At 33.7% G+C, this 27,100-nt stretch overlaps 5 protein-coding genes across 5 annotated transcripts in view; 2 read left to right on the forward strand and 3 right to left on the reverse strand.

Moving 5' to 3' along the window:
* LOC119839064 (collagen alpha-1(I) chain-like) overlaps positions 1–3,425 on the forward strand; it is a 16,065-nt gene extending 12,640 nt beyond the window's left edge. The window contains 7 exon segments of the mRNA XM_038365242.1: positions 3–27; positions 331–528; positions 750–935; positions 1,183–1,401; positions 1,837–2,006; positions 2,602–2,823; positions 3,228–3,425. Of these exon segments, the coding sequence (XP_038221170.1) occupies positions 3–27; positions 331–528; positions 750–935; positions 1,183–1,401; positions 1,837–2,006; positions 2,602–2,823; positions 3,228–3,374 (1,167 nt within the window). The 3' untranslated portion in view covers positions 3,375–3,425.
* Positions 3,426–3,786: 361 nt separating this feature from the next.
* On the reverse strand, positions 3,787–9,354 carry LOC119839471. Its single transcript, XM_038365742.1, has 5 exons — positions 9,199–9,354; positions 8,148–8,310; positions 6,244–6,449; positions 5,101–5,355; positions 3,787–4,786 (listed from the first exon to the last, which is right to left on the reverse strand). Exons 1-5 carry the CDS (start codon positions 9,227–9,229, stop codon positions 4,605–4,607), a joined length of 837 nt encoding a protein of 278 aa, XP_038221670.1. The 5' UTR covers positions 9,230–9,354; the 3' UTR covers positions 3,787–4,604.
* Positions 9,355–10,346: 992 nt separating this feature from the next.
* LOC119837607 lies at positions 10,347–14,522 on the reverse strand. The gene is made up of 4 exons (XM_038363263.1): positions 14,461–14,522; positions 11,487–11,692; positions 11,148–11,291; positions 10,347–10,592 (listed from the first exon to the last, which is right to left on the reverse strand). The coding sequence occupies exons 1-4, from the start codon at positions 14,465–14,467 to the stop codon at positions 10,506–10,508; spliced, it is 444 nt and encodes a 147-aa protein (XP_038219191.1). The 5' UTR covers positions 14,468–14,522; the 3' UTR covers positions 10,347–10,505.
* Positions 14,523–16,471: 1,949 nt separating this feature from the next.
* On the reverse strand, positions 16,472–18,406 carry LOC119839067. The gene is made up of 4 exons (XM_038365256.1): positions 17,989–18,406; positions 17,358–17,900; positions 17,089–17,198; positions 16,472–16,688 (listed from the first exon to the last, which is right to left on the reverse strand). Exons 1-4 carry the CDS (start codon positions 18,404–18,406, stop codon positions 16,482–16,484), a joined length of 1,278 nt encoding a protein of 425 aa, XP_038221184.1. The 3' UTR covers positions 16,472–16,481.
* A 3,175-nt stretch (positions 18,407–21,581) lies between these two features.
* LOC119837050 (28S ribosomal protein S24, mitochondrial) lies at positions 21,582–23,159 on the forward strand. The gene is made up of 4 exons (XM_038362541.1): positions 21,582–21,686; positions 21,889–22,075; positions 22,418–22,518; positions 22,934–23,159. Exons 1-4 carry the CDS (start codon positions 21,657–21,659, stop codon positions 23,120–23,122), a joined length of 507 nt encoding a protein of 168 aa, XP_038218469.1. The 5' UTR covers positions 21,582–21,656; the 3' UTR covers positions 23,123–23,159.
* Positions 23,160–27,100: the final 3,941 nt, after the last annotated feature.

Here is a 27,100-nt window from a genome sequence, read left to right on the forward strand (position 1 = left end):
GACCACCCGGAATTGAAGGACCTCCAGGTGAGCAAAATGTGTATGCAATTGTTATAACAAAAATAAAACAGATCCATGAAAAGAAAGTCATAACTATTACGGCAATGAGATTCCTTACTTGGACGGTAACAATGAACAGCATTATTATAATTTGCAAAGCAGGGTACAATCTTCACTTTTGTAAAACCATACCATATTTTGCTTATAACTATAGCAATCAGTTTTAAAATATTGTCTTGCAGTTCAATTTCTTAAAATTTTATGTATGATTAAATATATATTTTAGTCCAATCTCTTGAATTTCAATATATATCTTATTCATCTATTTAGGTCCATCCGGCAAACAGGGACTGCCCGGGTTCGACGGAGCCAAAGGCGAGAGGGGTGAGGCGGGGGCGGACGGGGCCAAGGGGCATGCGGGGCTGCCCGGCCTGCCCGGAGTTGTTGGTGCACCGGGACGGGCCGGGGACCGGGGCCTGCCCGGGCCCATGGGGCCACCCGGGAAGGACGGGGACGCAGGGAGTCGGGGTGAGATGAGTTTGATCAAAGTGAAAATAAAAAATAAATTTCAATTAAAATCATGATACTAATGAATCGAATTCCATAAAAAAAATGAAATAACTGAATATATTTCAAACGACTTACTTAAAAATAACATCCTTATTTATTTTATTGCAATATAGAGATTGCCTTCAGTCTCTGATGGTGCTTTGAAATTGCTATCGACTATCCTGCATATCACATTTTAGGTCCACCTGGTAGAGATGGTAGCCCAGGGCCTCAAGGAACTCAAGGACCTTCTGGGGCCCGCGGACCTCCCGGAGAGCCGGGACGGCACGGGACCCCAGGGGTCGCTGGGCCACCGGGACCTCCCGGACCTCCTGGTGAGGGACTGGCTTATGACGCCGCTGCTATTGCTGCTATGTTACAACAAGGTCAGTTATGAGTTTGGTAATAAGGATTTAAAAATAAAAAAATACGTTAAATTTTCGTAAGAAATTCATATTTCTTACTCTGCTTTGTACAACATTCCTTGAAGTTAATCTGTCTATGGCTCTTCTTAATTACTGTGACGACTATTCTGTATTTAATTATTTTAATAAATTAATGTTTTTACCCACATACCCATATGAAATTACATGATTTTCCTTAATAAAACGTTTGTTAACATCTTCTATAAAGGTTCAGTGAAAGGTCCAGACCCTCTGGGCGACGATCCGAACATACCTCCCCGTTTCTTCAAAGACGACCTGCCTCTCGCCGAAAGGAAACAAATAGTTATGAAAGCGTACGAACGGCTCAAAGTGTCTCTCGATAAGTTCCTGCGACCGGACGGCTCTAAGGAAGCTCCGGCGAAGACTTGTGGGGACATTAAATATCATCATCCTGAATTTAGCAGCGGTAAGAAACTGTAAATTTATTATGTGTTTATTATATGCGTCTTTTTGTTTTTCTGTCGAGCACGCTTCGGTACGAATTGGGCCGGGTTGCACCGGTGAAGTACCACACACCGGCGTGAAATATTAGCATATTAGCATGCATTTGGGGAGCCGGACCTGTTTCCTTTTCCTTCCCAGTTCATACCTTCTGTCCAGTCGTCAATTCTGTCCTTATTCCTTTCCCCTTAAAAGCTGGCAGCGCATTCACTGAAAGCGGTGGTGATCGTTTATTATCAGGCGAACCACCAGCTCAGCTCAGCCCGAAATGACATAAAAAAAGAATTCTCAACTCTAAAACTCTAAAGGTCCAAAATGCCTGCTACTAAATTATTAATACCTACTAAAACTAAAACCATTAAAAATAATTTAATTTCAAAAATCCTTGCAATTCCTTTAGGTCAGTACTGGATCGACCCGAACGGTGGCGACACCAACGACGCAATCCTGGTGCACTGCGACATGGACACCGGCGCCAGCTGCGTGTTCCCCAAACCCATGGAGTCCAAAGACCTCACACATCACGGTCGCAATGAGGCCTGGCTGAGCGAAATGGAAGACGGGTTTACGGTATACCATCAGAATTTCATATTTACCTGCTAAATTTAAATTTTACATCGGTTTATTCACAAGTTCCATTTGTTCAGAATTGACTTAAACAATATTCTTCATTATATATCTTTCTCCGTCTTGTTACGATTATAAACAGGAAAGATAAGAATTTTTGTATAGGATGACCTATACATTTTGATTTGACATTGATTTTTTGATTTGTTGATTGGAATGAGACGTGTATATGTTTTCTGAGTCTTGTGTTCTCCAACGCGTACTATACAGGCGTCTTCAAGCGCAGAAGCCATGTCTTAGCTTACCATCGGGAAAAATCGTAGACAAGCGCTGCCCTATAAATAAAAATCGCCATCTTGACTTTTTGATAAATCTTTTATTTACCTTATTTAAAAAGTAAGGTTCTTATGGAGAGACAAAATGAATCAAGAATGAAGCCGTTGCGGACTACTAGTTGATAAAAAAAAAGAAATATTGCAACCATTTAAATATTATTTTTAGAAAGCTCCGTTATTCCCAATTTGTAGCGTTCCTCTCTCTAAAACTTCTTGTCATTTAAAACCAGATTTATAGTATAGTATCCTAATATTCTCCACAGATATCCTACAAAGCGGACCACAGCCAGCTCACGTACTTACAGCTGCTCTCAGTGAGCGCGGCGCAGAACGTAACGTTACACTGCAAGAACACGGTGGGCTATTACGACCCAGCGACAAAGAATTACAAGCACGGCCTGAAGTTGTTGGCTTTCAACGACGCTGAGATTTTGCCCAAAGCGAATAATCGCTTGCGGTATACGGCTCTGTTGGATGAATGTCAAGTAAGTTAATTTACGGTTAGATTTGAACCATTTTTTAAAGAAATGGCTGGACTAATTTTTAGAATCTTTATTTTTTTCTATTCTTTCAAAATTTCTCATTTATAAAGAATTTCAATGCTATAAAACATGCACAAAAAAATAAGCTTTCATTTGTCCAATTTTTTTTTTCGTTCTGAATGAGAGAATGTGTAAATGAATTAATTTCTAAACTTGAAAGAGATTTTCGAACGTTGACGAATTTAGATTTGAAATCGTACCAGAAATGTACTAGAAAGTCCAAAAAAATCAATGACCGACATCATGCAAATACATAATAATGAATCTGCTGTATTCTATAATACTAAATTATTCATATATGAACAAAAATGATAATAATAAATGATAATTTTCTGCTTATGCAATAGCACAAACATCAAGATTGGGCAAAGACAATAGTACAATACGAAACGGATAAACCAAACAGACTGCCGTTACTCGACGTAGCTGTGAGAGATGTCGGAAGGAATAACCAAATGTTCAGAATCGAACTGGGGCTCGCTTGCTTCGCTTAAAATGTTCCTTATACGTTATAAAACTGTTAATTCTTTCATTCCAAATTTAAAATTTCGAATTACATTATAACCTATTTTTTACTTTAATACTGGCGTGTTCGTTTATTTAAATAGTAAAGAAGAAATGTTTGTATTCTTCCACTTTTAAATTTAAAGGCCGTCTTAGATCATAACGTTCTCTTGGTGCTTTGATAAGATAAATCATATCATTTTTTTATTTAAAGTGACAGATGCACTTGAGATAAATTCTTATTTTAAATGTTTATTAGATATAATACATTATATTCGATATAACCGAATTTATATAGCATTTATATCATAGTTCTGTAAGTAAATGCCAAATAATTAATAAGTGATTCCTATTTAGAATCTCATAGGTTAGGTTATGTGAATATGAAAAATAGTATTGTCTTGTATCAAATTAATTTTATTGCTAGTTTAAGTACTTAAAGTTTTGTAAATAAATCGTCACAACATTATCTTATAACTATTTATGAAGGTTCATAAGGCTGTGTACATAATTGTAAATAACCTTAAGTAGAATTAAGTTAATTTATAAGTGAAGATGTAATCCTATAAAATGTTAAGACTAATGAGATTATCAAGTACCTATATTTACACTTTTATAAATATATCAATTAAATGTCATGAATACGAAGATTTGTTTTATTTTAACCCTTAATGTTTAGAAAAATTAAGAGAGATGAAAATTAAATTAGAGTTGACTCTTTAAGTAAATTTAATATGACCATAAAGTATAAGTATTATGTTATATGTGCCCATAGTTAAAACTGCTTTATGAGAATTTTGTTAGTTTCTATAATTGCGTATAAATAAACAAGCTTTATTCAACTACAATTTGAATCGAATTACTAATTACAATTACATGCATTCAATTTGTTCCGTAAAATTGAAATCTATAAATCACACACGCCAAACGATAAGCTTCTATTAATATAAAACAATCTGGAAAAATATATAGAAGATGTTTTTTATGAATTCAAGAAATATTATTAGTGGGTAATACAAATCTTATAACTTCTCGCATAAAAATTGATGATGGATGGACCAATTTGGCTAATAATTATGATTATTAAATATTTGAGACTGGGAAAGGTTTAAACGACGTTAAACATAAATCAGCTGTAATGGAAATATTTTTAAATATACACGTAGGCAACGAAGTTTACAGAGTCTCATGTAAAAATAAGAGAGAGAATCGTGTATAAATTATTCGTAACATGCGGTTTTTCTGGAACAAGATACAAATGGCGGTACATCACAAGAGCATTTGGTACATTTGTCCTCCACTGTGACCTCGTCTCCCACTGACAGAGTTACATTGCCGAAGGAACACTGCTCGCTGATGCTGCGTATGTTCAGACCACGTATCACCTTCGAAGACGATGACGCTGTAAGGGAGTTTTAGGGTATCTTGAATGCAGCTTAAAAAATCATCATATGTATATTAAAGTTATTAAAATGAATCGGAGGAGACAAGATGAAAGTAATAAAAAATATTAAATAATAGCTTATAGTTGCTCATAAAAATGTTTTCACCTTATGAATATTTTCAAGATCGGTATTGTAGGTTCAGAGATAACATTAACAGCAACGATAACAACCTTAAATACTTGTAATTATTAAAGGGAATTATGGTAATTGAATTTGGCTATATAAATTTTCTAATACGTATGTTATTTCAAGAAAACTATTGAATACTCACGACATTGGAAAGCAATAGGGCAACTTCTCATATTTCCAGCGAACACAGGTGCGCAATTATCGAATATTTTATCTTGATAATGGATTTCCAATCCGCAATTGATATCTCTACAATACGACGGATTGTCAGTGGTACCGTTCCATTGCGCGGTACATATGCAACTTTTTCGGGTGTTCTTTGGTTCGAAAGTTTGACCCTCCATGTACGTCTGACCGTCAACTTCACACGTCTTCAGCTTGGCGATTTCATCTTTACCTGTAACATAGAAGAAAATAAAATAAATATTATTATTTACTTATTTTTCAACTTCATGTAATCCACATAATATAAACTTCTTCCTTCTTTCCTAATAAACTCAAAAAAATCTCATAAACTATCTATAGATAATAAAAGTATCTCTACAAAAACAAACAGACAGACATCTAGTTATATTTCCCACAAAATAGAAGGTATTTAGCTCATCATATCCTATTATTGAGGTCGATCAATATTCATACAATTTTATAACCCGCAATCTAGGAAATGATTGTATAAATATTCCGTGAAACAATGGACCGTCTACATTTCCGACAAACATTGTGTTTACCATGCCACTCACGTAGATTTTATTGTTCATTGTAGCATCATTTAATAACACTATAGAAATATGGTGCACACTAAAATAGTCGCAGCCATAAAGGAAAGAAACAGTTAAGTATAGAATAATAAGAATAAAAAAGTACATATCATTGGAACTACAGATGATGTAACATGCAAAGGCAGACTATATAAAATTTGACTTCTTCGACTAACATAATGGTTTATTCGAACGGTCATCCACCTTTATACTACAAATGGATAGGATTAATTTACTTAGAGCATCAGTTAAAAGAACAGTTTGTCTTTATTATTATTGAAGGAGAACGGGTCACTAAGAATTAGTTAGCTCTAGTCACGATTATGGGAGATAAAGAAATATTTGCACACCATGTTACGAAAGTTTTTCGTGTTCAAGATGTATTAAAATAATATATCTATGTAATAAGTATATAGCCATAACGTTTATTCATTCCGCAATTTTAATTGACTGCGAAAAGGTCAATACTTGAGTATTGTGTTTTATATTGGGCACATGTATTGCATGAGCAATTAACTCGGACTCACCACAAACTGTGCCGGTACTACAGCACGAGTCTAATTCGAAGGTGTTGATACATTGCTGCTCCTTATCTGTGTCAAATATCTCCACGCAGTCGACGGCGGCGCAATCGAATTGTGGCCCGCCAGATGTGCTGCAGCTGCAGGCTTGCGAGCATGGGTTGTTGATGGCGACCTGAGGTATGGTGGAGCGATCAGCGTATGGTTTTCCTCTGGAATGGGATTTGTTTCTTTTGAGTTTTATAGAATATTATCTAACTCATAAAACTGTTTTATTATTTGGCTCCATGAAAAACGCTTTATTTATGATTTAAGTAGTTTACATCGACTCTTTTCACATACATATCAAATCTTAAGTGAATCCAAAAGTAATGTAACATACTAATGACTAGCTGATCGACCCGGCTTCGGCCATGGTACATATGTATGAAACTCAGTGAAGTTGCAGCTTTCTGATGGTCAGAACTTTTTAAATCGATCCAGTAGTTTGTGTGTGTTCTTACATACAAATCTTTCCTCTTTATAATATAGATATACCTAGATTAGTTATGTAATATATTTCTAAATTTGAGGTACGCGTTTTTGGCGCAGCAAATTTCTTGCACACTTTTACCTACGTTATTATAAAAGTACATAAAATCTTGCCAAATCGATTCAGTAATGTAATCTCTTGTAAATTTATACATTTTTTATTGATGAAATAAATGGAAATTGAAATAAAACATGTATTCTCTTTTCCTGCAATTAGGTTACTTCTTTCAGTAATCACAATTATAACAATAGTTTCTTATTTTAGATGGACTTTTCAATGGATATATGAATGTCATGCAGAACAACAACAAAAAACTTTAAATTTATATAGCGCGAAGGTAACGGTCTTTCCGAATGATCGCACAAAAGGCCACAACCCACGTTTTTGCATCGTTTACTGTTTATTTTACACCTTGTCAAACAAAACATCTTTTCTTGGACTTAAAAGGTCATTATCACAAGGTTTGTTTGACATCTTTTCCGCTAAAACATTGAAACTGAAGGATAATGTTATATTAAATGTTATTGTTTATTGAATCGATTTGCTTTCATGAAGGAACAGAATAATTAATTGCCTAAGATATCAATTAAAACCTGTCAATATTACTTTTATATCCTTTATTGTTATAATATTATACAGCTACTATTTTGTATATTAGTTATTTTGTATTTTATAGAACTTTATAATATATTTTCCTATTAAAAATAGAATATCTAGCATCCGACGTTAAAATATCACAGAAAAGAACCGAAAAAGTAAAGTCCACATCTTTTTACACGCTTTTTATTAGCTTCACCTGTATGTTTGTTTATTTGTATGTTTGTTTGTTTGTAACTGACTTCTTTGGGCGCGATTTTGACCCACTTTAAACGGCCAGATTTCGTTCAAACTTTGTAGATTTATTGAGGACCGATGACAATACACTAATTTGATAAAATTATTCCAGTTTTCAATTTGCAAAATATGATTTTTGTTAAAGCGTGTTTTATAGTTTTTTTTAAACTATTATATTTTATTATAATTATAGATACAAGCTCCGCTCCGCAGTTACACCCGCGTAAGTCTGTATCCCGTTGGAATATCGGGATAAAAAGTTGCCTATGTGTTATTCCAGTTGTCCAGCTATCTACAAACCAAATTACATTGCAATCAGTTCAGCAGTTTTTGTGTGTAAGAGAAACAGAAACATCCCTACATACATACATACGTCCATCCATACTTAAAATTTTTCGCGTTTATAATATTAGTAGGATTGGATTAAAGTACAACTCAAATATAAAGGAAAGTCATTATCCGTTTAGCATTTTCGTTATTTACGTATCTTCTTATATGAAGGGCTAAGTAAGTGAAGTATTCAGTTCAGTAACATTTTATTCACCTGTAATAGCACATGCTAGGGTCGGGGTGTAAGTCTGGGCAGGTGAAAGCTTCAGGGCAGATCGTAGTGTTATCAGCTGGAGGGACTGGAGTGCAGCCCAGTTCAAAATAGAAGCCAGCCAGGTTACATTCGCCAGCTAGATCCGTTTTCGCTGTGCCTAGCACTGAATAAAAAAAATATATTGATAATTATAGATATTGCACACGACAGGAAGACAGATAAGATTCAGATGCATAAGCCCAAAAAAGGAAATTGCTTGTCAGCAGGTATTGAGGGCAATAGAAATAAAATAATATGTTTTTTTGTACATTTGTGCATTGTACTATAGAAAAAATGGATAAAGGTATCTAATTACAAAGTGCCAATATTTGTGGACTGTTTACAGCATATACACAAGTAATAATAGACAAATGTATTTATTATAATGCTAGTCTATCACTGGACTTATTTTATAGAGCTTAAATGCAATATAAAATTAGCAATACATGTATGTAAATGGCTAACTCTGTTTACATTAGAATTTACATAACCAGAAATGTATTTATGTTTATATAGTTGGTAAGTTATTGTTATTGTCAATTCGGGCTCATGTTTCATTTGCGACATTGCACAATGCGAAACTTAGTCATACACATTATATTTTTTATTTTTAAGATATAACCCAATTCAATATCAATATTTTCAAGTAAGAAAATCTAAAAATTGAACTCCTAATTAGTGATTTGGAAGGAGTCAATGATTTTTAAAGTTTTGATATTTATTTAATAGAAACGTAGGCTTAGCATTATTTCTCTGGTCGTGCTTAACAATTAGTAATCATTGAAATAACATAAAAAAGTCTACTGTAGGAAAATGTAGGTATTGCCTCGGGATATAAGACACGACGTTTAAATTAATCTATCAGTGATTTATGTCTTGCTAATATAATTATATATTTTTAATGATTATCTTAAAGCAAAATAGTCTATTTTAAGCAAACTATACTTTTTATTACAAATAAAACAAAATTTAGCCTTACTAAATAAAATCACAATCCGTAAATATGACTTACCCAGCATCACAAACAAAATCACATTTATCATTGTTACAAATAAAAACACGAGCGATAAATATTATTTAATATTATTGTAGTCGTTCTTAATCAGTAAACTCTACGTGCAACCCAAAACAACAATTGTGTTTGAGTGAATACTGAGCAAGACGAAGCCTTGATTTTTTATCGTTATTTAAAAATAGCAACGCCTACGTACATTTTATTACGACGATACTATACTTTGCTAATCGATTTGTCAGGTGTCTATAAATGCATGAGAATAGGTGAAACCAATAACAGAGTGCATAAAATATTGTTTATTTGATTAACAATATTTATCAGCCTTATTAGAACTAGCTTCTTACTAGGGCTCTTCTAACGAAGGTGTTGGTTATAGACCGAAAAATTTAAATCCTCATCCATATTGGCATTAAAATCGCTGTAATTTTTAAATAGAAGGTTTAATTCTATCGTCTAACACAATATAGGATATATTGTGTTCGGTGAAGTATAGTCGATAAGAGTATTGAAGAAACAACTTATTATTTATATATAATAAAATACATTATTAATACCGAGGCTCTTTTAAACTGTTGCAATTATAAGCTCCGAAAGGTGATGAATCAGTGTTAGTTAATAAAGGTATACTTTATCACTATGTCAATATTAATTTTCATTTCAATTATATTGCTTTAAGCCCGGCTTTTCCATCTAGAGATACACAAACACTGCTAACTGTATTGTGATTCAGTACACAAAATATGCAAAAAACTTTGTTATGTTGAATATTCAATTCAATTTAACGTATTAAAATTTTCTCCACCGTCTTAGAATAAATTCTTTAATTACCTTATATTTTGAATAAATCTACGCTTCGGCATGAATTGGACAAACTCACACCGGAGCAAAGCAGGCAAACATTCCCAGAGAAAATCGGCGTGATATAGACGATAGTAGCATTAGAATTCAAAGTGTGGGTTAGACGAAGGACCGTATCCTATTCCATTCTTTCTTTTTCCCATACATCTCATAACTTTCCAATCCATTTGTGGATGTGCAAGGCCTCTGAAAATGGCCACGGGTGGTAGCGCTTCACAACGCACAAGCTTCTTTGCCCTAATAAATGGGGAAAATGTAAGAAAATAAAACAAAATTTTATAAATAAACGTATATTTTCATACAAAGAGCAACAAAACAGCTAAAATGACTGACAGATACTGTTAAGCATTACTGGCTGTTCAAATAAATAAGTCGTACATAAATTAAAACAATACCTTGTACTTATTTTCAAATGGCGACTGTTAAACATGACATTAGAACTAAATTTACATCAGCACAAGGGCCTCGTATTCAGCGGAGCTCCTCTCTTCACCGTCGAAGGGATAGTAGCATACTCCATGGCTTTCTTGGATCTGAAATTGGTTTGAGTATATTTATACTACAAATATGACGACAAATATTCGACTAGCTGTGCGCACCGGCTTCGCCCGTGGTCCATACATAGCATATGTCACTCAGTGAAGTTGCAGCTATCCAATGGTGAAAGAATTTTTCAAATCGAATTCAAAATCGAACGGATTTTACGAAACATTTGTGTTATATAAGACCTAGGCAACATTCCCCATAACATAAAGGTAATACTTTATTTAAAGAATTTGAATTTTGTATTGAATTGAATGCATGCGCAAACGTATTGGCGCGCTCAGCCCGTCAGGAATAAATTAAGGAGAGGATGTAATTCTAAAAGCGTACACAAATCACAAGATGGTTAACCATTTTTATTCTATTCATATTTTTGTAGATTTATGAAATGCTATATTGAGGTTTTAAACATAAACTTATCCTAAATTGCTCTTTTAAAGTAGAATTAAATAAATGAATAAAGCGCTCTACTATTTTCGTGATATTTTCGAACAAATTTGGCTCTTATTACAATTTCAATAAGAAACAATTTCCCCCAATCTCACCTTGCCAGGGGTAGTGCAGCCGTCGTGCGTGACTCTGCCATAGTAAAGTTTCTCTCCATCAGCAGTGACGCCGGCTTCCACCGCGCCGGGAGGCACGCTGCCTCCCGTAGAGAACTGCCAGGAGAACATAGCTGGTACTAGCACCTGTAATAAATGAGGTTTTGTGATTTATTTGTAGGTTCCTAGGAAAGGTGTAACGTCGCTTAAGAATTAACCTTTTTATTATTCTCCTGGTTTTAAAAATAATTTAATACATATTCAAAAATAATTAATTTTAACCGTAACATACTATTGGTAATTTTTTTTCATTAAAGTGTTCGAAAGATGCTTAAAACTAACCTCAAACTGATCCACAAGGACCTCCTCTCCTCCATAGCAGACGTAAGCCACATTCTTAGCTGGGATCACCTTGGCGGGCAACAAGTCCCCGTTGTGGTGCGCTCTGCCCGCGTAGATGGGTTCTCCATCTGCATCATTGCCGACCCTCAAAGCTCCCATGGGGATGCTCCTCTGGCTTAAACAAGCTGGGACCCAACGGTATGTACCTGGAAAATTTAAGTTCGGTATCAGAGATGGTGGTGGAAGGTCGAAATAAGTATGTGATCTTGGGATGTGATCAATCAATGACTCGATATTAGTATATTCTACAATTTAAATCTGGGGAAGTTTTGGTTACATTTTACAAAGTTAAAACAGATACGAGTCGAGGACACCAATCCGACGATTCATTGTTGTGATATTATTGAAACATGATAGTGAAATAGTTTTTAACCAAGTTCAAAAACAGGAGGAGGTTCTTAATTCGACTGTTGTTATTTTCTATATGTTAATTAAGAACTTTCGACTGGGTGAACCGATTTTGATATTTATTTTTTTATTTGAAAGCTGGTTGATGCCTTCCGTGTAGTTCCATTTAAATTTGTTTTAGACAGTTTGAAGGTGGTTGAATCTTTTGTTAAAAATACAAATATTTCGACTTATTTTACATATCAATTTGTATGTTTTTGTTGTAATTAAACATTATTATATTAAAATTTAATATCTAAAGACAGGATATAACAAAAATCACTATCATTCGTACAAATACTTAGATAAATGTGTTTATCAAATATTTCACATTGATATCATTATCGCAAAATATATTCGGACATATTGCAAAACAACAAAAAGCAATGGCCAAAACTCTATATGGTGACATCATTTAATACCAAATGTTTTAAAAGATTTAGTTTCAATCTAATTTAGGAAGAATATAGCAGAACCTGGGCAGGGTAAAGGATGGGAAACCATAGAGAGGATTGGCCCAACATTGGCTGACAAATACTAAAAGCTAAAAGAGATAACACTTGCAGAGTCTTGTTTGAGATTTACGTGATTATTATTTAATAAAAAGAAGAATGATGAGAAAAACGAAATGAATAGCGATGCCAATATATTTTGAAATGAATCTAACGTTCAATTAATGCAAAATTACTGCGGTCGTTAGTAAATTTACAGTTAAGTTTTTCATCGACCACAAAATTAATCATTCACTCATTATTAATAAATTAAAATACAGTTATGGCCCAATAGCAAAATATATTAGTGTCATCTCTTTATTTTGCAACATATACTTACAATCGTACCACTTTAAAGCTCTTGACCTGATTTTTTTAAAGAAATCAAACATACCGATATTCATCAAGAATTTGAACACAAAAGAGGGACGATTGTTTGCCAATGCTAAACCATCCTTTTTCTACCAATCCTGAAACGTGATAGATATAGACAGCTAATCCATCGTCCAATAGGATCGTTTGATATTGAGCTGGTAAAATTGAAACGATCGTATTGGTCAAATAGCATAATCACGTTCAAAATTGCTAGTTTAAACTTACTGTAAGGTAATTCAACGGTTTCTCCAGGCATGGTGGGACCGTCATCAATAACTGCCACTTCGATTCCAGGATCTGCTACATTGGGAGGGGGTGGGGCGTGGGGGTAGAAGTATGCGGGGTGTACTGGGTAAAACACTACGTTGGGACCCGGGGGAAATGGGGGGTAAGGGTGGCCCGAACCGGGTGGCCCGGGGGGGTAACCGTGTGGAGGGCGCCCATAGCCGTGATATCTGTCTGTATACAAAATATTTGGTTACCTAGGTACTATTTATTGAAGAAGCATTTTTAAACACAAATTACTTTATTAATTATCTTTATTACTTTTTTGTTCTAAACAGATACTTACATCTACATTACTACTTTTGATTTAGGAAAATACGTGTGGACTCTATTTGTCATCAATTACTCACAATATAAATATCCTTTTTATTTTCCACTTATTCTAAACAAACACAATCTTTTTAGACGATAAAAGATAAGAACAATGACCGCTCCTTGATAAAACTTATCTATTTAATTGATGGTTATTTTTAACATGAAACTGATAAATAATTATATCTACTAAATTGCGATTAAACAGACACTTCTTGTAATTTTGTGAAGTATAATCTTTTTCCTTGAAAAATTTCACAAATATCTATTCACGGTGCAGCAGTTGATAAAACTATACCTACATATGCATATGTACGTATAATTTTATCGACTTTACCTTTTTTAAATTAGGACGTGACTATCAAGAATAAAAGTAGGTAAAATCATAGCATTATCCAATATTTCACGGCAATAAAAATAATAAAAAGGTATAAAATTTCGATTCAAACGTTTTGTTAACATCGTTATTGTAACCGCAGTTTTATACCCATTTAAGAGGTTAATTGTAAATCTTATATTTAACAGAATTAGATGACTATATGTGCACTCTTTATAAGGCTTTGTTAACGCAAATGTTCTAGAACAAAAGGATCAACTACTTGCGCGTGAGCATGTTGTCCTCGCTAGTGTTTATGAAATTCATTTACAGGAATTTAAACAATGTTACATTAAAATAGGATGGATAATGCTGTGTACCACGTCAATAATAATACCTGTGCATAAATTACACAATAAATAAACTGCGATAATATTGACGTATTGACGTTAGGCTTAACTGAAACCAACATTTTCATGCGCGCGTCGCATTAAATACCTAAATAATTCATTCCTTTTAAAAACAGTTCAAAAAAACATATACACTATCTTACATTTTTAGTCCGTTAAAAGTTCTTTTTAATTAAGAATATACGTTAAAAAAATCCCGAACGTAATTAACTTTTTAAATATTTTTTTTCTAAGGAAGATCTGTCACAAAACGAATAGGCAATAAAAATCAGGTCATTGCTTTGAGTGTATGGTAAGTTCTAGTATGATACGTTATCAATATAATTCATCAGACTCACCTGCCATTCTGCGCTACGTTTGTAAACCAACTGATAGCAGAACCACTCTTGTAACATTTAAGTACACCACATGACTCATTACACAGATAATACCAAAATGTTAAATTGATAATTTTAATCGACTCACCAGAAATTAACGGAAATATCATCGTTACAGGTGCAGGTGGGACAAGGACATATGGGATTCATTCCTTTTTTTTAAAAGAAAACAGAAATTCTAATTCTTTACTGATAACTAAGCTTCTTCTTTAATTTCAAACAATATAAATAGTTAATTTATAATCGATTCATAACAAATCCTACTAATATTCAAAATGCGAAAGTTTGTAAGGAAGTGTGTGTTTGTTGCTCTTTCATTCAAAATCTACTGAACCGATTGGAGTTAAATTTGGTACGTAGACAGCTGGACAACTGGAATAATATATAAGGCAAATTTTTATCCCGATATTCCTACGGGATACGGACTTACGCGGGTGAAACCGCGGGGCCAGCTAGTAATGAATTAAGTTATTATCACGGGTGATTATGTTAAGTCATAAATGAGACCTTACAATCATATTTATATTATTTCTAGCTTTCTTCCTTCTTTCTTTCTTGTAAATAAAATTTGTCTTATTATTTTGTTTTATTTAGTATGTTAGCAGTACAGGGAGTATATAATTAACATCATTGTTATCTATCTTAATCTTGTCCTGTTAGGTGTATATCCTGTTAAACCGTTTCGATATTTTTTCAAATTAGTAAAAACTAGAATGGTCTCGTTTCCTTTCTTCAGCGAGAAGCTGGCGATACCATATACTACTGGTGCACCTTTATCTAATATAAGGGGACCGCCAGACGGAATACGACGCAAGTCGTCATCGTCGGTTATACAGATGAAATGTCCCCACTCTCGGGGCATCCATTCATCACAGTCAACCAAATTACCGGACAGTTTTGTAACTTCTAGGCGAGTATTGGATTGAACATGGCGTTTGTCTATATATCCAAAACCGGCTACCACCCAACCTGTAGCTTTCAACGGCGCGTAAAATATAGAATTTACGAAAGGTAAATTCGCGTATCTCGGACCTCTGTATTTTTTATACACATATATAGCTCTTCTCAATGTTATGAGTATCAGATCGTGTACAGTGGTGTGCGTTTGGTCGTAACCGATCTGTACCCACTGCTTCTTTCTATACGCTTGGTCTCCGTAAATTGAGTATACGCGTTGTGGCACTGAATTATAATGTTTGTAGCCTACAGTGTGAACTCTCATTTTTCTCCTTCTTCTCAAATATTTTTCCAAGGGGTTTGCAGAAGTAATTACCGTGTACATGGTAACAATAGCTCCAGTGCATATTGGCTGGTTATACACTGTTATCCCGACAATGTAGTCGTAAGATTTATCGTCTTTTAACCAAGAAAAGGATGCTGTTAGAACGTAAACAATGTAATACGCCCAGAACAAAATGAGTATTTTATGATACCTGAAATATTAAACTCATATAAATATATAGCAGAAGTAATTACAAAAATTAGCATTTTACAGCCTACTTGATAAAATTAGTAGGCTTGTTATCTCAGAAGTTTCGACTGGATAAACTGATTTAGGTTGTTCTTTTTTTTTATTTGAATGTTGGTGCTTTCCTTTAAATCCCAGTTAAATATGTTTAGTAAAATATGTCTAATTTTGCCAATTTGAAAGCGGTTTGGTCTTTTGTAGGTAAAATTAGGTAGTTATTATATTTAAAACTTACATTTTAAATCTCCATTGCTCCACCTTTAAAACAACAAATGCAGTAGATATTTCAATAATCAATCAGTATATGATATTACAACGTTGTGTTTGTTATTGTACTATATTAAAGAATGCATACATATTAAAGTATTATAAACATCCTTCAAATCTCAATAAACGAAAAAAAAAACATTTATGTACGTGACAGAAATTCTGTCTTTTAAATCGTTTAAAATCAAAATTTTTGTATACGATAGGCCTGTAGAAACTAAAATAAATGAGAATTTAATGAGAGAATTTATTTATCACACGACCGCAGGGTATCTACGATAGTTTCCGCGATATCAGTGAATTCTTGGACAGCGTAGTTGTTGTTTTTGCGTCTGTACTCCTCAACGGAACCGTATGTTAACACTAAATCTTGTAGCATCTCTTTAACCAAGTCTTTCAATATTCTTCGCGCGGGCCTCCCAGATTTTTCAGCAACTTTCAGTGTTGCAAGAACCTATGGACATAGAAATCATTAAAAGTATATTTTTTCATATATAATAGTAGGAATGGCATTAAAATCCCTACTCTAAAATAACTTTGCCTATCTATCTCTTCTTCACGCCTAAGCCACATAACTGATTTGAATGATATTTGATACAGAGACAGTTTGAGTGAAAGGACATGGAATACTTTTAATCCCTGACTACCCACGGAAGGCGAAAAGATCATCGGTCGCAACCGTGGTCGCAAAGCTAGTGAAGAATTAATTATATTAGGCTTTTCTCGTCGTGCGAACTGCTTATAAGATAGTTATATTACGAAATATAATTGGCATATGTGTCGAGTACAATTTAAATGAATAGAAGAGCTCTACTTTGCAAAAGTAATTGGCAAGTAAATACGCAATTTCAAACCTTTGTTTTCCACGTAGTCAGCAGCTCACCCATTGCTGTTCCCTTTTGTTTTATACCTACATCTTGAACTTTGTGTTGTAACATTGTTATATGGTGGCTTCGACAAATATCTATAAACCATAGAAATATTTGTGCTATTAACGTAATTGGTAAATTTATATGCTTTCTCTTATATAAACATATTCTTAAATAAATTTCATCCAACATTCATGTGAAAAGAATAGAAATAAATACAAATAAAATGTTAGAAGGTTAAGAAGATAGCTTGCCTTTACTACACCGTGTCTCGTCGTCCTGTTGGGGACAGTCAGATTTACCATCACAAATATTCTCAATGTCTATAGATTTATTGTCATTCTCACAAAGGTATCGCGTAAGCTTCGGTTCAATGACACAGGCTTTCTGGCATCGCCTCGTGCAAAAAGTTGCCGCGCATTTGCCCTTTCTGCAGAAGCAACTATCGGATATAATCTTCTTATTACCAGTACCGATGCGTTTGAGTATCGCTCCTAGTTGCTGGTTCACAGATAAAAGGAAAATATACACGTCTTCTGCCTCGTATGCGTATGACGTGTGCTTAATAACATCTGAATATATTGCTTCTATCAGTTCGAAACATTTGTCTCTATGTTCTTTTAGTGTTGTTGGATTCGGGTTTGAATTCAAGCTCAGCTTTTCAAGACTGGATAGTGTGTTTACAAGAGTCCATACTTTATTTTTTTCTCTTTTGTAATCTTTAGCAGCCTTTAATTTTAATGAGTCCGTTAATTCAGTGAATATTTTATGAGCCTCAAATTTACCGTGTACGTTATCTGAAAAGCGAATGTTTGTGAAAAAAATGGTTTTAATAATACAAATTTACTTTGCTTTTTATTACAGTTTGCAATTCATGTCTACAACCTGAGAAGCATTCCTTTTCATCAGATTCGTCGTAGCAGTCATATTTGCCATCACAAAGTACATTTAAAGATGTCACTGACGTATCATTTACGGAGTCACAGTTCCAGTGAGTTAAACTATTTCTATGCCAGCAAATCCGTTTACAGTAACTGGTACAGTTTGAACAGGTTTCGTCTTTGCAAGAGCAGGCTTCAGGAGGCCATTTTTCTTTTGTCTCTTTGGGTAAGTCTACATCTTCTTCAAATATTTCATTGTATCTTCGTAAGTTGTGATCACTTTTAATGTCATTTCGAGAACATAACGCTTTGTCTAGAGCCTTTGTCAATGTACCAATAACATCAGTTATTTCTTTAATGGGAGATCGAATAAAATTCTTAGATAGCTTGCTATCAATGTCGGAAATGGATACATTTTCCATTTTATATTTATCAATAAAATTTAATTGTGCTCTAAGTACGTCTCGTAGAATTAAGTTCTGTTTTGAAAGGATTTTTTCGTTAATATCAGTCATCAAACAATCGTTTTCTAAGGAAATATCCAACGCAATCAAAACGCTATGGGCATAACGGACTCTCTCCGTAGCTGAAAATAAATTTAATTTATTTTATATAGACACTAGTCGATCCGATTAACATTGTTTTGCTAATATGTCACTTTGGGCCTTAAGGTAAAAAAGTAACTGTCACCTATTCTCACTTCTACCTACAATGCAAAAATTCTCATAAAAATCGGTCAAGACGTTAGAGGGAAATTGTGTTACATGGTGTGCAAACACATACGAAAACTTTATACTTGTATTAACCAACTGCTCGCCCCAGGCCCACCCGGAGATTACTTTTTCAAATTGTTAAAAGATATTATGCTTATCCAAGTGGAGTCAAATCCAACTAACAAAAATGTACATCCTCATAAAATTTTTCGCTATCGAATATAATGAAAAATATGATCTAAATTGTTATCGTTTTCTCATTTCGAGAACATATTATGCTTTGTAATTTTATTTAGTCCATTCTTACGAATTTATTAAAGTGGTCTAAGTGTCACGAATTTATTTTGTATATTATGTAAATTTTCAATTATGTAGCTTTTAATTGAATGATTATAAAAATAAATGACGTTTAAACTTTACGTTGCAAGATATGTGGAAAACTATCTATCTGATTATTTTATGCTGTAGATGAAATTGTGGTTGTTAAAGTAAAAAACTCAGCAAACCTTGTTGAGCACAACGCTTTTCATCAGATCTGTCTGAACAGTCATATTTTCCATCACAAAGCTTATATAATGGGATTCGCTCCTCCATATAAGTACACTTTAAGATATTCATATTTCTAATATTGGCGCAAGTCCTTTCAACTGCGCTCTTGCACAATAATTTTGTTTGACTGGATATTTCATTATTGTATGGAGCTAGGAAGTCAGTGTCTACATCTAAAACGGGATAATTTGTAGTGTTTTCATTTGTAGCTCTTTGTTTTATAATATTTTTTCCAGCTAAGTTTATACTGTCAACCATAAGATCACTTATCAATTTAATATCATGATTATTTTTGAGGATATCGTTCCGCTTCATAAATTCAAATGTTTTCATTTTGATATTTTCAATAATTTCGTCGTATTGTTTTGGTTGATGCTTCCTCATAACTTTTTCTATTGCTCTCGCTATATTTTGGATTGCCTGTCTTTTTAGTCGTGTATTACCTTCATTCATTTTCAATACATTATAATTCAGTTTAAAAGCTTCATCTACTACTTCGTTAATTTCAGCAGATAAAGAATTATTGTCATTATTTGTACTGATATTTTTGTTGGTAGATCGTATTGCCTTCATTATTAAATTGATATATTTTAATCCCTTTTCTCCAAGCGGCTCTGCTGCTTTGCGTAAATTGTCTTCAACCGAATTGAATCGAGTTTCTTGATCATTGGTGTGGTACGATTCCATTGATATTTGATTGATTTTCTTCAATATAAATTCAATCATTGCATTTCGTGAGTCTTCTGGGCTGTCTTTTTTCTGAACATGGGCTGTTTTTAAAATTGATTAGATATTTGCAATCCAATGTATCTTCTATACAATATTACGAGTGTATTACCATCAGTAGACATGATGTGAAGGTATGGGATGCTTTGATTTCGAAATTGTTATTGAAATCAGTTTATTTTCTTTTACTTAAGGGCTTTATTCGTTAGAAAGAATGCTGTCAAATATTGACTGTTTTTTTAATAGGTAAATAGCTATGTATTTTTCATAGTTTGTTAACTTTTTATTGTTAAAGACATACCTACTGATGTAACACTTCGTTAAATATTTTATAAAATGCCTAGCTAATTTTTTACTAGAAAGTATCTACTTACCCGATCTCCTTTTGTCTTCAGAAACTGTGTTCTCGCCTTTCAAATCATTTTTTTTATAAGTACGAATTCCCTTCATAATTAAATTAATTAATTTACTTCCCTTTTCTCCCAATGGTAGAGATACGTTTCTAAACCTACTTTCTATTGATTTTAATATTTTTTCCTTCTCGTCTTTACTTGTTACGTTATTTAGAGATTCTTGTGATATCCTATTAATTTTCTGCATTATAAAATCAATCAAGGCATTGCGCGAACTTCGTAGATCATTTTTATTTTTACCTTCAACAGATGAAAATATTTATTAATTGTTGGCATCACCGCATATTATCTTTTAAATAGTTTTCTTGCTTACCATTGTTAAAACTATCTTTTGAAGTATTTTCCAAATTGATTGAACTAAGAGGTTTTTTAACAGTAGTCCCAGCTCTTAAGCCTCGCATTATTAAATTAACATATTTTTCTCCCTTTCTACCCAATGGTATTGCAGCCTTTCTCAATTTTATTTCTATTGAACGCAACATATCTTCTTTGTCCGTGTTGTCAGCATTGCTCATTGATTCTGAAGATATCTTATTGATTTTTTTCAAAATATCATCGACAACGGCTCTGCGAGGTTTTTCGATCTCGAAAATATCCTCAGCTGAATATTGATAAAATTTTATGTTGGTAAATATATTTTTATATAGTTAATAAACATGTAATAACAGAATATCGCTATAAAAATAGCTTATGCGAATGTAAAGACAAAACTTACACCTTCTTAACTCACCTTCACATTTATACATAGTACATAAAATAAATAACGTTCCTATCCATAATTTCATTGTGCTTACAGTAATTGGTACAGAGTAATAATATGGAAATAAACACTTGGTTTAATGCTAAGACCTATTAAATTTTACTGCCCTGTTTTTAATTTAAAATAGTATTAATTACTTTTCTAAATGAATTCAATCAATACAATATCTTTTAATGCCTCCCAAAATTATTTAAGAATAATTAGGATTTACTATTGAAAAACTTTTGCAAATTTTTGTTTGTATTGATATATGTATTATGGTTAGAATTTTTTATTTATCTATAGTGATCTACTTAACATTTATTATAATTATTATTTTATTTGAATATCATAATATTGTTTAATTGAAATGTGAATGAATAAAATTACATTTACAGAAAGACTTGAGGCCGTATAATCTCATGTCAAACGTCAATGTCAACTATCTATTGCAAAGTGCAAACTGTCATTCTCGTAATATCAAGCAATTAGGTTATGTTTTAAATAATATATCTTATTTGTGTTTCAAGCTATGAATTCTTCTATTATAAAATTGGTGCAAGTGAGTTTCAGATTTAAATGATGATGTGCATTGGATAAATCTTGCATTTCCAGTACTTTTGATAAGAGCCATTTAAATATAGTTTCATGTTCTGATATTTATATTCTATCTTTCACTTATTGTTAATTTCAATAATTCTAACAACAATGCCATGTACGATATAAATCTCCGTGAAAGGTTACATAAAAGTACTTTTTTTCAGAATGCATCGTGTATAGCCCCAAAGTCGCCAATATTAGCTTCACAGTTCCACACTTCATCGGCATTATGTCGCGTTGTATCAGGAAAATACAGAATAACAAAGAAACGAGACAGACCCCTTACTTATGAGATGGCAAACCCACCTCATTATATAGCTCACAGAAAGACATGGAATTCTTGGAATACCTGTGAGTAATTTTTGAGAATGTTTCTGCTGTAAACTATCTTCATTACTGTTATTATGTGAATAGTACCTCACCTTGCTTGCCTTCTATTCATTGTTTTGTACTGTGTAGACTATATTTATGTTTATTTAAATGATTAATTTATTTTGTATAATAAAAATAATGTCAGTTGTAACTTTTAAACAATTATGGAAATTTATATTAAGAAAAAACTAAAAGGTAAAAGTTTTTTTTTATTTTGTGATAAATTCTATAGTCATATATCGGTGGTATTCTGGGCAAAGTCAGAATGTTATATATTTATTTTAATATTATAAATTACTTTTGAACTCTTGGATTTTGCAGCTAACTTGAAGGATGGTATGCGTCGATCAGAAACAGCATTGGAGGATGATTTCATCAGAAGGTTTATGAATGGCACTTGGCATGGACTCGTTTGTAGTGAAGTGAGCTATATTTAATTTATTTTCTGAAATAAATTGAGTTATTATGTATAAAAGAGACACTACATTATAATGGAATCAAAGAGATTTTTAGACTACAATAGTTTTCAAACTCTGTTTAATTTAAATGTGTTGTAGTGTGTTGAACAGCTATTAAACTGTAAAATTTACAGACTAGTGCAGTGGTTACAGATAAAGTTTCATCTTTTAATTGCTATGAAACAACCATTATTAGTCCATCCTAGCTTCTTCTTGTTATATTCACCTATCGCACTTAAGGATCAGGAGCATATCTAACAATTAAAGAATTTTTGCATTCAAAGAAAGAAACTCTTCGGCTATATTACTTTAGGATTTCTTTATTAATACTTTAATTTTTCTTGTTTGGTTATTAACAAGTGATTTATATTGTTTTCAGATAATCATTAAACGGCAATTCAACCATATACGCGTGGCGGCTATTATAAGAAGAGCTGTGTCACCAACCAAAATGTACTTCCTGTTAGGTTACTCAGAAGAGCTCATGGCTAATTGGTTGCAATGCCCTGTTACCTTAGAAATACAGACAGTGGAGAGCTTTAAGGATGTTGTCTTTAAATATATATAAATAAGATATTTTATAAATAGATTTTAGATTTAGTAGCTGTGATTGTTTTATTGGTTTCCAATCTCCATGCAATAGTATCGTATAATTGTTATAAAGGATATTAGGATTTAATTTTATTTCATATTGTCCTTCTTGTATTAGCTTTCATGATACCTCAATTTTTCGTACTTTACTTGCTCATGTTAGGTACAAGATCTAAATATCCAAGAAAATGAAGTAGTCAACAAACAGAAAATTTTAAAAATTTCCGTGTAACACTCTAAAAAAATTCGATTCTATGGTTAGAAAAGTCCAATGAAAGGGTATAACCAGTAAACTGTTGAAATAAAACTCAAAATAAAATTCATATTCTCTTATAATTTGATTCATTCAAATATACATAATGTGTCAACAAACAGAGCAGCGAGACGCGGGCCGCACACACACACACGCAGCACAGTCACGCACACACGCGCACACGCACCCCCTCACCGCTCAACTCGAACACTCGAGCCGCGAAACTTCTGCACATACGATTTGTACTTTTTTTTTTCAATTTGCTGACGATACGCTATGTTGCAACATCAGAATAAACCACTTAAAAAATATCGCGATCTTTTTTTATGGAGACATAATTCGCTTTTGACATTTTAGTTCCGCTCAAAATTACGAGGTGAACACGTTTCACAAGGATAAAATTTTACGATATTAAAATCTATAAATACTGGTAGAAACTTTGGTAAAAAACATGAGAAAGGGTGTAGTGAGATACCCACTCGCAGTGAGAAAAACATTCGAAAATCCAAGTATAACAAAAGATGCCACAAAAATAGAGTACCGTCAGCATTACAACTGAGAGTAAGGTACATTACATTCCATATCTCATAAGACGATTTCATAAATTTCCCATAAATGCCTATGGTGTTCTCTCAGCTATATTTGTATTGTCTATCACAGTGACGTAAAGCATTTGTCCTTACATACTAGTGAGTTAAACATTGCGATCTTATCATTAAATCACCATAAAACACGTTTTGTAAAGTCGTTAAGGTGCTTCAGAAAATATTTATTTTTTCTCATTATTATGATATTTATCTTTGTTAAAGTCTCATACAGTCTTTTGTATTGAGCTAATTCGATAGGGCCTGTGGAATGTCTGTTAGATACACCTTATTCGAGGCTAGTGCAAGGCTGTGGCTCGCTCCAAATCGATTTAGACATGTTGTGCCAAACGTGTTTAACGCCAATGCATCGCTAATGTCACGATGGCAACCATAGACACGCGAACATCTGTCAAGTTGACAGCTGCGTCAAATCAAAATCAAATTTTAGTGTAGTAAATCAGCTAATTATACAATTAATTCGTTCAAATTGGGTGTATAATGTCTTGATAAATATTGTTAAAATGATAAAGGGAGTTTTGTTAGCAAATTTTCGAATATCGAGTGTTGCCATCATGCAATGTTCCTAAGTCGTTTACGTAACTGCTAGTGTGCGCAGAAGTCCAAACGGCTGTTATGCAACGGCTCGCTCGTTGTCTAGCATTAATTGTTATCGAAATTACATATTTACAAAATAAATATACAGACTTTTGAAGGCTCCTTGCGGTATCGAATAGATATTGCATCGTTGAAACTGCGTTCAAATTTACAATCAAAAAAAGAATACGTCACAATGATAACCGGGGAATTTAAAAAAAAAACAAAACACAACATATTTACACATTAAAAAAGTTATAATACAAATATGTACACAAAAGTGTCCTTCCAAACGGAATGAATGTCGAATAACACAAATGTAGGGTTTCAACGATGCAAGCTTGTCAAAAATTTTCTTGGAGGGCATCAGTTTTGTGAGAAATTATACACAGTGGAAATATAATTAAAATGTGCGATTACATCCCTATTTCGAATACTACACACCGCTAGATCTATTAAGTAAAATTGTCCATCAAAATTCTATTAAAAATAAAGAGATCACATGTCTTACTACAAATAAGATAAACTTGTTATATAAAGCTCTCGTTATGCATCGCGACATACGCGCATCTATTGGTTTGTTACAATACTGCGTCATTGGAAGCGCGGCTAGCTGACGTGTACTTTATTCTGTGTAAATCGTCTCTAAACTATTAACAGGCGCGTGAAACGCGCGTCCGTAACGCGACGTTTGTTAAAGTGCATTACAAACGACGCGTCACGAACGCCGCGTCCAACGCGAAGAACTATGTATGTAAGAAATGATCAATATATAGCCTCGACTCGACCGCATCAACGCAACCGTGACAATAATTATAAATAACATATTTATTTATGCGCATACACTTTTTTTAACTGCGTATAATTTAAACAATATTCTAAGCCAAATCTCATCAACAGGTACAATGAATAGACACATGAGTGGTACATTTTAAGGCCTTCGTTGCTAGTCAGCGACAGGTGCAAAGTATTATGCTATACGAATACGTTCCGACAACACGGATAAATGCAAAAATACTTATCACCCGGCACAATACAAACGAATATATTCTGTAGCGAGGGCGCGCTCGAGGCGCTCCCGCCGCGGGCGACTCGTCGCACCCGCCGCTATATCGTATATCGTATATCGTATATAATGCACACAAACTTTGTGCGTCACTTCGCGAGGGAGCACATCCAGCGGGCGCGGGCTAAATTCTTAAAATTCTACATTAATTTACAAAAGTCAAAGAACAAGGTTATCATGATATGATTTTATAATCTATCTGTACTTAGAAAAATTATACAGCGTCAGTAGTAAAATTTGTATGATACAAAACTTCATTTCGACACGATTATCCTAAAAGTAATAATTCAAATATACCCTTTTACATGATTTGGCTCATTTTGTAAACATTTCATTCGAGAGAGACGTATCCCTATCACAATCGCGTTAGTAACATTAAAATTAAATACAACAGCACCTATCGTTTGATATACATAATAATCATAATAATAATAATATATAGTGAATAAAAAATATTTAAAAATTATATATAATTCCGATGGAGAGGACAAAAATAAGCGTAGATTCAACTATGCAGTGGTCCAATTTTTTTTGTAATATAAAAAGTTTTAGTAAATATCACTAAGTTATTCCGATGAGACAACTAACGCTCTACAACGAATCGCAAGAGATTGACAGATTGCACTCGGGCCTCGCCCGGGCTTGCGCCCGCAGAACTCACTATAAAGTATATAAAACCTAACGAAAACTACAATCTAAATTAGATACTGTTGACAAACGGGCAGTACGAGTGTGTCCAAATAATAAACCACTTTCCCTGAGCAAAATCTGTATCAACCTCTGTCGATGACTAGTTTCCGATGCTCCCCGACAGTCTCCGATAACGTTACAGAACAACGAGCCCGATAGATCACAACCAAATATACGAATACAGTCAGAGGCTGGAGCGCACGCGAGCGATGCATACGTACCCGTTAGTATGACAATTTAACCAGTGCACGGATAAAAAGAATTAAATCTTTAAAAATTAAATCGTCACACCAAACTCCCACCCGGATACGGCGACCCTGCGATCGCACGTCACTGCGACAATCGACCAATCAAAAGCGGCTCCTAGATACGCGACGCACACACACAAAAGTACCGTATGTATCTCTCCCCCACTCACACATTTGTACTACGCCAGTATGCTACCCGCTAATCTAATTGTGGCCGGTCGCCGTCGGTCGCCTCCCGAAAAGAAAATTTAAAACATTCCACTAAACTAAAAAATGCATCTACAGTAATAAAATTTGGATCGAAGCAGTCGGCGTTTGATGCGAATACTGAACCGTAATCTAAACTTACAGCTAAATAACTTCAATTCGTGAAATAACCATGATTCCGTCACATTTGATAAAACCTACTTAAAACTACGCGGGGAGGAGGCCGGCGGCGAGCGGCGCTGACGACTCGTAAAGAGAAAAAACATCAAGACAATACAAAAGTCCACTTACAAGAGATTATTAAAAAAAA

This window comes from Zerene cesonia, chromosome 3 (genome assembly GCF_012273895.1).
Source record: "Zerene cesonia ecotype Mississippi chromosome 3, Zerene_cesonia_1.1, whole genome shotgun sequence".
In the NCBI taxonomy this organism is placed as follows: Eukaryota; Metazoa; Arthropoda; class Insecta; order Lepidoptera; family Pieridae; genus Zerene; species Zerene cesonia.